Source organism: Desmodus rotundus, chromosome 9 (genome assembly GCF_022682495.2).
Source record: "Desmodus rotundus isolate HL8 chromosome 9, HLdesRot8A.1, whole genome shotgun sequence".
Taxonomy (NCBI): domain Eukaryota; kingdom Metazoa; phylum Chordata; class Mammalia; order Chiroptera; family Phyllostomidae; genus Desmodus; species Desmodus rotundus.
In genome coordinates this window covers 83,044,230-83,054,250 of record NC_071395.1, presented here as the reverse complement: position 1 = coordinate 83,054,250, position 10,021 = coordinate 83,044,230, and the positions used below count along the sequence as shown (strand labels likewise).

Below are 10,021 nucleotides of genomic sequence, written 5' to 3'. Positions count from 1 at the left end.
GGCAGACACCATCTAGTGGGCAGCAGCTCAGACCCCAGGGCAGCCATTTACGGGGTGAGGAGGGCCTTGGGGGAAGCAGGGGACTTCAGGAGGTGTCAACTGTCAAAACTGACTGTGCCCCACCCTGGAGAAGACCAGGCAGGCTTTCTGAGGGGTCCCCTCTGCCTGTGTCACCAAGCTTGGGGAAGGGGACACTGGCCACTCCAGCCCACCTCCTCTTCTGCAGGTGGAAGTTCTCCAAATCCGTTGGCAACTCTCACCTAGGACTCACGTTCAATCAACATCCACAGAGCCAGCTGCTGGGCTAAGCACTTGCTGTTCCTCGAGATCTCTGGTTTTTCAAAAGCAGGGCGGCTGCAGACCATTGTGCAGTGTCCCCACAACTGGCATGGGAGGAGGGATTCGCACCTCTCCTCGACAGAGACTGAGGCTCAGAGATGCCAGGAGACTCTGTCAAGATCTCCTAGCCAGACACAGGACTTGACCCCATGACTGGCTGTCACCAGGAACAGTTTTCTGCTTGTCCTATCACAATGCCTCCTCCAAGAAGACCTCCTGGATTGACTCCACCCAGTCTGATTGGCTGTTTATTCTGGTCCCCCTGGGACTTACATGCAGTAGGGGTTTGCACATTCAGGCAAGCTGCTCTGAGTGTGTCGGGTGGGTTCTCTCCCTTGTGAACCAGCATCATTGTTATTTGTTCCTGGAGGATTTCCCTGGGCCCATGCCATCCCCAGCCTGAATCAGTCCCTCATGGCCCCCATCTGGCCTCACAGTGAGAAGCGCTTACTGTACATACGGTCCCTCCTTATCATGGACTCCCCGGCAAGTCTGGGAGCTCCTTGGGCGGAAGACAGAGAAGGAGACAGGATCTCAATTCTGTGTCTCCACCGCCAACCCAGGAGCTGTCACAAAGCCAGCGTGGCACAAAGGTGAGTGAAAGGATGTTGCTGTGACAGGGAGCACTTAGCACAGTGCCTGGCCGACAGAGGAGCTCTCTAAAAATGGGCGAATCCATTTAAATAGGTCAATGAGCTGTCTGGGCAGGTGGATGTTTCCTGTCTTACAGGCTCCTTAACGGGGCGGGGCGGGGGGAGGGCACTGTACCTTTTCTCCCACTGCACCCCAACCCCTCAGAGTCTCCTGCTGGCAAAGGGACCCCAGCCCACAGAGGAGAATACTGTTCCTAAGGTTCAGCTTCTCCTGGTGACTACCTGCCTGCACCCCGCCTTGCCAGCCGGCCAGAGCCCCAAGCAGAAGCAGCAGAGGAGGACGCTGATTCTCTGAGCGTCCCCAAGAAAGGGCTGGGCACACAGATGAGGGGTGGTGTGGGGAGCAAGGACAGTAGGCTGAGCCCAGGAGAGGCCTGGTCACAGTCAGGGGACAGATGCCCAATCTAATAAATATCTCTGGGGTTTAGACCTTCTAGCCCAGCGGTGTGTGATTTTGCCCCCAGGGGACATTTGGCCATGTCTGGAGACGTGTTTGTCACAATTGTGAGGGTCTGGCATCTGGGGGACAGAAACCAGGAATTGCTAAACATCCTATGGTGTTCAGAACAGCACCCACCCCTCCGCCCACCCCGCTCCACCCTGAAGAGAATGATCCGGGCCGAAGGTCAACAGTGGCGAGTTTGAGAAATCCTGCCCCAGACTGACCCATCACGCTTTGTGGGTTTTCATTCAGCCGTTGTGGGGGCCTCTCATGGACACTTGAGTTTCTCTCGCACTCTGCGGGGGCTGGAGGAGGGGGTAATCTCACCATCTTGGGTTCCTCCCAGAGCGCCAGCCCTGTTGTCCACGCCCTGCCTTGTTTCCTTCCTCCCCATCCTTTCCCAGGTACCAGAGATCAGCAAGAAGGACTCCAGACTCTCCCCTTGCTGAAAACCTGCAAGATTTAATAAACAACTCCCTTCTGAGATGATTAAAGGCCAGCCCTGCCGGCAGCCAGAAGCATGGGCCCCTTGGGGGCCTCTTGGAGATTAAATGAGATGGTAGATATGAAAGCACCCCGTCAGGTATGAAATGCTATACAAATATTACTTCTAATTTATATAAGTGCTCTCAGCCTGAGATTTTAGAATTCAAGTCAGAAAGGGGCTGGCTGGTGGCTCTCCATTCCCAGTCATGGCCTCAGCACCCCCGTGTGGCCAGTTTGGGACACGACACCCGGGGCAGGGGACTGACTTCCAGACGTGGAGGAAGTCAGGATGGCGCTGACTTTGACTTTTTAAATTATCCCATTGAGGTTTCACAGCAGTCCTGTGAGGATGGAGGGGAGGTAGCATAACCCCACACACTCGCTTTAGAAGCCAGCAAGTGAAGGAGGCGAGACTGGGGCCAGCCCCAGGCTACGGTGCAATGACCTCGCAGTGGGGCAGCCCAGGGTACCCAGGCAGACCCAGACAGAGCAGCAGGAAGTGTGTGGGGGGGCGCAGCTTAAGATGCCCACCTCTCCCCACTCCCCAGCTCTCATTAGACATTAACTGAATGAATGGGATGGATTGAAAGAGAGAAGACGTGGAGGCTGGGGAGGTCAGCCCAGCCCCATCACATCCTGCCTGTACCCTCCTGCCCCTTTGCCCCATGTGAGGTCTGGGGCTAATTCTTTGGCCATCTGGGTGCCCTGAAAGCTGATGTGACTTCAGCCTTCATGGGTGGCCAGGGCGGTGCCAGCTGGAGGAGAATGAGGCCATGTGCCTTACCTGCCTAGCACCCAGCCAGGGGTCCTGAGCCCAGCAGGCAACAGAAGGGAGGGCAGAGGACTGAACGCTTCCCCCAGCTCTAGATATGCCCTCTGTCCATCTCCAGCTCTCTGACCCCACGGCGGCCCCCCAGCCCTCCAACAACGAGAGTAGCTCTCACCACTCTCACGGCCACCAGTCTCAGACATTCCAACCCAGCCTCCACGCTTCCCTGTGAGTGGCCTGTAACAGGCAAACCGGACCAGGCTATGCCCTGCTCTCGAATCTGGGGCCTTCGTGCCCTACAGAGTCCACCCCGGGCCCATTTTAGAGTTTTCCACGTTGTGTGTGTGTGCGCGTCACCAGGGAGGCTTCTGGCAGGCGCAGCATCCTGGACTCGGCTCACAGAGACGGAGGCCAGGGCTGCGACCCCTTGGTTACCAGCAGTCGCTGCCACACCACGACTGCTGGGGCTCATCTTCCCCCGACGCATGGGAGGCACCCCCTCCAGGGTCCTTGCTTCGCCTTTCAGCAGCTGCCGTTTATGTTACTATTCTTCCCCCTGGAGAAAACCTTTGGTACTTGAACAAATTTGCCTTTGTGTTTTGCTATTACACATCTATGTTCTCTTATTATACTATGCAAGAGGGTAGACATCTGTCTCTCTGGGATCGCTGCCAAAAGGAGGTGCGGCCCCTCCCGCTGTCCCCTCTCCCTGTCCTGTAGGTCCTGGGTGAGGTGCAGCACCAGGCATTCACTCAACAAATATTTTGTTATGTGCTGGACACGGCTTTGCCCAATTTAACTCTCCATTCCTCCTGCCCTTCCTCCATCCATTCCTTTCTCCCTCCCACCCTCCCCACCTCTCCCTCCCTTCATTCATTCATTCCCCCATCCCTTCATCAATCAACCCACCCTCCAGACAGTGAGGGAGTGATCCCAGATGCTGTATCCAGCTTGAGAATCCTACAGTGTCAGCGTTGAGCACCTACTGTGTAATATCTATAAATACTGCATTTCAAGGGCTTTCAACAGAATGTGGAAGCGCATTCTTTCCTTCAAAGAAAAGTCTTGCCTGCATGAAAAGCTGGGCGTGGCTGCACAGCCTGCACAGAGGTGTGTGAGCAGCAACTACACAAGGGATGACATCCAGGGTCGGAGGTGAAGGTCCCCGGAAGGAGAGGTGGGAGCTGAGCTCTGGAGGAGGAGCAAGACTTCATATCAGCTGGGCAGCCCCAGCACAGGTCTGGAGTCAGGAAGAGCCCAGAGCATTAAAAGGCCAGTGGTTTGGGTCCATAGAGGGATGGCCCGTGTGGTGGAGCCGTGGAGTAGAAAAGACCAGAAAGGCCCCAATGGAGGAGGGCTGGAAGAGCCAGGCAGAGGATTTGGGAATGTCCTTCCCAGGTTGGGACTGAGGGATCCATCATCCTCAGACTGGACCCCAACTTTAAGATGACCTAAAATTAAGCCCCCACCAAAGAGCCTTGTCTATTTTAACACCCAGATGCATCTGCAGTTACAGAAACATAGTCTGGCTTCTTTTAAAAGGCTTCCTAGTACAATCGGATGAATGTTGGGATCTCGCTGTTTGTTTCTTTTTCCCTGTATCCCAACACCCCAGGAAGATGTTCAGCCTGGGCTTGTCTAACCCGAGGGAGATGGGTGAGTTCAAAGTAAAGTTCATGGTAAAGTACTCTCTTCAGGTGTAATAATACGCACAAGGCATTACATTCTGTTGTGCGGTTATTAAATTTGTGGGAAACAAATATAATAAAATGTAGACATTTGTAGCGGTTAAAAATAAAATAAAAGCGGAGGATAAAAATAAAATCGGTAACCACAGGTTCCCCGAAGCCTGCCTGAAGAGATGCTGCGTAAGAGTTCAGAGTAATTATGTGCCAAGAAAATAACCTGAGGGTGGGCTGGAGGCCGGCAGGAACTGACAGCGCAAAGGAGACGCCGCTGGCCTGGCAAAGTACCCAGAGGCCTGGCCGCGGGGGTCTGTGCAGCCTGGGTTCAAGACCTGACTTCTCCGCTCCCAGATCCACCAGCCTTCATTCTGCCCGTGGATAAGGACATGAACGTGGCTATTGAAAGTGTTTGCTCAATTTTATTGTGCACCAGTTCTCACAGGAATTGGAAATGGCACATGGAAAAGCCCCCTTACATGGACAAGAGGGCCCTGCTCCTGATGGATAAGAGGTCCGTAGAAAAGGAGACCAGAAGAAAATGTGAGGAACCCCCAGAAAGAGGTTCTAAAATATATTTAGTTAGGTCCCTTCATTTAAAAGAGAAAATCTCTGTATAGATGCCCAATGCACAGGCCTGATGACAGTAGTAGATATAATTGTTAAGTCTTCAAACTGATCTAAAATAAAATCTAGCAAAGACAAACGGTTTGCGGGTGGGGGTAAAAAGGGAAGGAAGTCGAGGAGGGAGGGGGCCGGTTCTTTACTTTCGTGAAGCTGCACTATTAATCTAGGCCAGAAGGGGGCACAGGCGCTGCTACAAGGGAAGGGAGAACGCCTAGATAACTTGACCCTTTGCAGACACCGTACTCGGGTTCCTCCGAGGAATGGTTTAACTGCCCGGAAACGGAAGTTTCGTTCTTTTTCGTCCTTTTTGTTTGTTACTGCCTGCTGTAAGTGGCCTTTGGGTGGTACACGGGGAGTAGGGTGTGTAATCCGAGGTAATCTACGGCTGGATGAAATCTGAGGACCCCTGGCCTGGGTAGAGGGTGCGAGGATGGAGGATGGAGTGCAGTGGGGCCGGCATTTTGGGAGGGGTCAGGGAGGGAAAGCGGGGGATCGCTGTGAGTCCTCGATCCGTATTGATGCTAACGTCTGTCTTCCCCGTAGGGGCCGGCCGCGCACCCTCCGCGCCTTTTAGCCATGGTGAGTACGGCCCTTGCCTGGGCCCTTCCCCGGGACGCGCAGGGCCGCGGGGAGAGGGCAGGAGCGCCTTTGCGAGGAGACCGGAGGCGGGGGAGAGAGTGGTGGACTTGACCATCACCAGAAAACGCCTAATCTGAAGCTCATTCCCCGTTTTCTTTGTATTGCAGCCTCGGAAAATTGAGGAAATCAAGGACTTCCTGCTCACAGCCAGGCGAAAAGATGCCAAATGTAAGTGACCGCTCCGGGGTGGGGGGGTGAGTAAAGGGGTGGAGCGGTCCCCACACTGCCGCTGCTACGGGAGCTATGTCCCCAAAAGTCTGGCGGGAGGCTGTTTAATTGCACGTGCCTGGCTGTCTGGGAGCGGTGGCTCGATCGTATTTATCGTAAGTAAAACTTTGTTGGCCGGTTTGTTACCTTCTGTAGTAATTGTGAACATTTTAAAAGCCGTCCTGAGTTAGCTGGGGTTTTTTTTTTTGTTTCGTTGTGGTTTTGGTTTGGTGCTGTGAACAGAGGCCTTACTGGGTGAAAATCTGGAAACGCGGGCCGCGTCGACCCGGGGTTAGTGCGGCAGGGTCGGTTCTGGGCTGAGTGCAGACCCTGCTCACGATCAACTTCATTTGCTAAGTAATTTCACTCCTACGTGTGTGAGTTTCCTGGGCTGTAAAAAAGGGACAAGGAAGTGTAGCACCGGAGCCCCCAAACGGGGAGCTGCTTAAGTGTCGATGTTCCGGGAAAAACCACCCGGCCGACGAGGCGACGTGGACGTGCGCTTGTTACTCACGTTACAGGAGTGCGCCCGCGCCTGCAGTAGGAGGCTCTTTGTGAGCGGCCCCAAAGAGGCACAAGTCTTGCGCGACTCTAAACTACGTTACCAGTGTGTAAATGGTCAAGAAGTAGCCACAGAACAAGAAGCTGCTCCCAAAAGGAGACAAGGGGCGGGTTACAACCTACTCCCAAAACAACCGCACTCCCTCTGGCCAGCGGCCCGGTGGTTGGCCCTGGAGGGGGAGGGCCATGTGCAAAGCGAAACGTCAGAAACAACACTGCAGACCTCTGAGTGGTCCCGGTGCCAGTGGATGCTCCAGTGCAGGAGGGGATTCTGCTGTTACTCCTTGTAGTTGAAGGACGACCGGGGGCTCGTGTTACTACAGGACAGACGTTGAATTCATACATTGTGTTTTTTCTGTTACACCAAAGCTTCCTTTCCCACTGAGATCTGTCGTGAAGAGAAAGGCAGGTCATTTGTGGAGGTAGAACAATGTCGGGCGGAGACCCTGACCCGCCAATGTTCCTTGTCAGCAGTGGGGTGAAAGGGTGGTGTCAGGGGAGCCTTTCAGTGGGTTCTCGGGGCAGGTGACCTGAACGGGCTGTTGTCTTTGATCCTCTGGGACCTGTGTGAAGTGGTGCCCGCCTGTGGGAACAAGTAGCGTCTGATGGGAACGGATGGTTGTGGGGACTGCAGGTGCCACTGCGCCCGTGCTGGTCTGCTGTCCCGCTGTAAAGAGGAGGTGGTCTTCGCGGCAGTTTTAGTTCAGACCAGGAATCCGGGGTCACTGCCTGTTCAAGTCCCAGCTCCATCAGGAGGCAGCTGCCAATAAGTTAGACACGACCCCAGCCCTGGGTCCTGGTGTTGCGGGGGCGACGGTAGAGGCCGTATTGCAAACCGGCCGTAGTGCAATGAGGAAAGACTCTCGGTCCGTGTGATTCGTTTGCACTGTAATTCTGCTCGGAGGCCTGCTTTTGGACAGTTTGTCCCGTGAAGGTGGGGTCACAGTCCCCTGGATGTGGTAGGGCATTCAGTAACTGCTAAGTCTACTTTTAGTCCTCAAATGTACATAATACAAAATCCGTCTTTTTAGGTGTACATTTCGCTAGTGTTAAGTACATTCACGTTGCATCTCCAAAACTCTGATCTTGCAAAAGTGGAACTCTGCACCGTTAACTAGTAACTCTCCATGCCCTCCCCCCGACGCCGTTGTGCTTCCGTTCTCCGTCAGCATGACTACCCCCGGGGCCTCACGAGGGAGGTCGGGCAGGACTTGTTCTTTTGTGACTGGCCTGCTCATTTAGCGGACGTCCTCAAGGTCCAGTGATCCCTTGTGTGGACAGGCCACGTTTTGCTTTTCGTTCATCCTGCTAGGACATCTGAGGGGTTCCCCCCTTTTGGTTACAGTGAATAACATTGCTGTGAACATTGGTGTACGGGTGTCTCTTCTTGTCCCTGCTTTCGTTCTTGGGATTATATCCAGGTATGGAATTAATGCATCACATGGTAATGTTGAAAACACATTTTTGAAGAGGTCAGTATACCTTACAGGTCCTTATAGGTGTACAGCTGTTGGGGAGAATGCAACATACTTAGAGGAATGTTACGATGGCAGAGTAGGTCGGTTTGAGTGAGTATCCAGTTTCTGGATTGATTTAAAACACGAGCCTAGGAGGCGGGTGCCGTGTGCAGGCTCGGAGCCACGGTGCTTCAGCCTCCTGTTTTGTGCCCTGTCGCTTCAGCAGTTGGCAGAAGTGGGGCTCTGAGCACAGGTAACCTTCTGCTGCTTCTGTGAGGTGCTGAGGGCTTGTGGGTCTGGTCAGGTGCTTGGGCAGAGGCAGTAGAGCCCAAGTTCAGTCCTCAGCCACCTGATTCTCAATTGGCTTTCATAATAACAGGTTCCTGGGAGTGTCTGAGCTGTTTTGTAAAAAGTTGGAACGCGCGCGGGGTTTGATGACCCCTGACATGACTGGCCTATGGGGAAGCCATTGTCTCAGCATCCAGGTGGTGCTGGCCGTGTGGAAGTGATTGGCACTGGTCCACAACCTGACGTGTGAGATTTCAAACCTGCACTGCGGGGTTTGAGCCACGCTTGGGGCTCTTTGTTGTCTGAGCTGTGGTCCTGAGAGAGAATTTGGCAGCAGCAGAGCCCAGAAAGTGGGTTCCGTATCAGTTCTCGGAGAACTTTCAGCACACACTGTGCCTCACCACGGCCCCCGCAAGCTCTCATCCACAGAGAACTGGCTTCCGGGAGTAGAGAGAGCAGTGGAAAGTTCACGACCCCAGCAGATGCCCTGTGTGTCCCCACTCTGTAAACTGCTTCCGCTCCTTCAGAGCAGTGAGATGGAGAGAGTTCCAGGGTGTGTTCAGCGTACCAGACACATGAACAAGCCAGTTAAAGGCAAGCCCATTTGTGGCACTTTTAAAATATTGGGGTCATAGAGGAAAGCTGGTTTTCTGTTTCAACAGAGAGACAGGATGGGGACAAGCACAGCTCTGTCAGTGGTTGCGGTCATAAGTGCCACCTCCTGGACATGTATACGGTCAGGTCGATCTTGTGATGTCTTTCTGTGGTGCAGTTAAGTGACTGATTCTGGTCCATTTGGTAGCTGTCAAGATCAAGAAGAACAAGGACAACGTGAAGTTTAAAGTCCGATGCAGCAGATACCTTTACACCTTGGTCATCACGGACAAAGAGAAGGCCGAGAAGCTGAAGCAGTCCCTGCCCCCAGGTGAGAGCGGGAGTCCTGGGCAGGTGGCCGAGAAGGTGGAAGGTGCACATGTTGCCATCTTACTTCTGGCGTTGTGCCCAGATAGAGGAAGTTTTGCGGCCCTGAGCACCTGCTCTTGCTGAGGCGCAGCCCACTCCCAGAGTCCCTGCTGCAGGAGCCTGGGCACCATTCCCTACGCTTTTCTAATGCGGGGTGGTACGGCTCACACTCAGTCCGGAAGCTTCTGTCCTCACTGCGCAGATACTGGTTTTGGTGATCAGTTTTTAGGAGCTGGGAAACTGATTACCTCCTTTAGGCCTAGAGCTCATTAAGTAAACAAAGACTCCGTCTGGGGAGCGCCAGTGGCTCTGAAGGCTGCCTCTGCACCGGAAGAGAAAGTTAACCAGTGCTGCTTGGCTTTGAGCACTCGTGCAGACCGCTTTGTAAAGGCTAACAGATTTTTTTTTTTTTTTTAATCAAACACTGAATATGTTAATCATAAACCTCCCTGGTGGGCTCAAGTCTGAGCTTGGTGAGCACTTCAGCTTAGTACAAAATCCAGACAAGCAACAGTAACTCAAGTGTATCCTCCGGGTGACTCACTTTTCTCTCTTCTGCTCTAGGTTTGGCGGTGAAGGAGCTGAAATGACCCAGACACGCTGATCTGTATTAAAATGTTAAAAATTCTGAGTGTCTTGTCTTGAAGACAGGAAGGGGAGTGTTACTTGGTGACAGCTTCTGGGGTGGGAAGGAGGTCCTGGTTACAGCCTCCTTGCATGTCTCATCTTGGGCTGCGGTCTCAGTGGACCAGTGAAGCCATCCTTGTTTTAGCCGAAGTCTGAGAGTGAGTAGACGCAGAAGAGCCAGATACTCGCGGAAGTAAGCCAGCGTGCACTCGGGAGATTTAAGTCACTTAGGTAATATGAGCTCCCTGATAATGAAAATGATAATTAAAAGCTGGGGTTGA

General features: G+C 53.4%; 1 protein-coding gene across 2 annotated transcripts; it reads left to right on the top strand.

Annotated features, from left to right (window-relative positions):
• Positions 1 to 5,229: 5,229 nt before the first annotated feature.
• Positions 5,230 to 9,741, top strand: RPL38 (ribosomal protein L38). Of its 2 annotated transcripts, none has more exons than XM_024564844.4 (5): positions 5,230 to 5,324; positions 5,542 to 5,577; positions 5,745 to 5,805; positions 8,953 to 9,075; positions 9,678 to 9,741. In XM_024564844.4, the coding sequence occupies exons 2-5, from the start codon at positions 5,575 to 5,577 to the stop codon at positions 9,701 to 9,703; spliced, it is 213 nt and encodes a 70-aa protein (XP_024420612.1). In that variant the 5' UTR covers positions 5,230 to 5,324; positions 5,542 to 5,574; the 3' UTR covers positions 9,704 to 9,741. The 2 variants fall into 2 exon arrangements, with proteins under 2 accessions (XP_024420612.1, XP_024420613.1); XM_024564845.4 differs by having other exon boundaries at positions 5,311 to 5,372.
• The last annotated feature ends 280 nt before the right edge of the window (positions 9,742 to 10,021 follow it).

Coding starts and splice junctions, on each gene's coding strand:
- RPL38 (XM_024564844.4), top strand. Junction 5,806..8,952: donor CAGGCGAAAAGATGCCAAAT/GTAAGTGACCGC, acceptor TCCATTTGGTAG/CTGTCAAGATCAAGAAGAAC. Junction 9,076..9,677: donor GAAGCAGTCCCTGCCCCCAG/GTGAGAGCGGGA, acceptor CTTCTGCTCTAG/GTTTGGCGGTGAAGGAGCTG.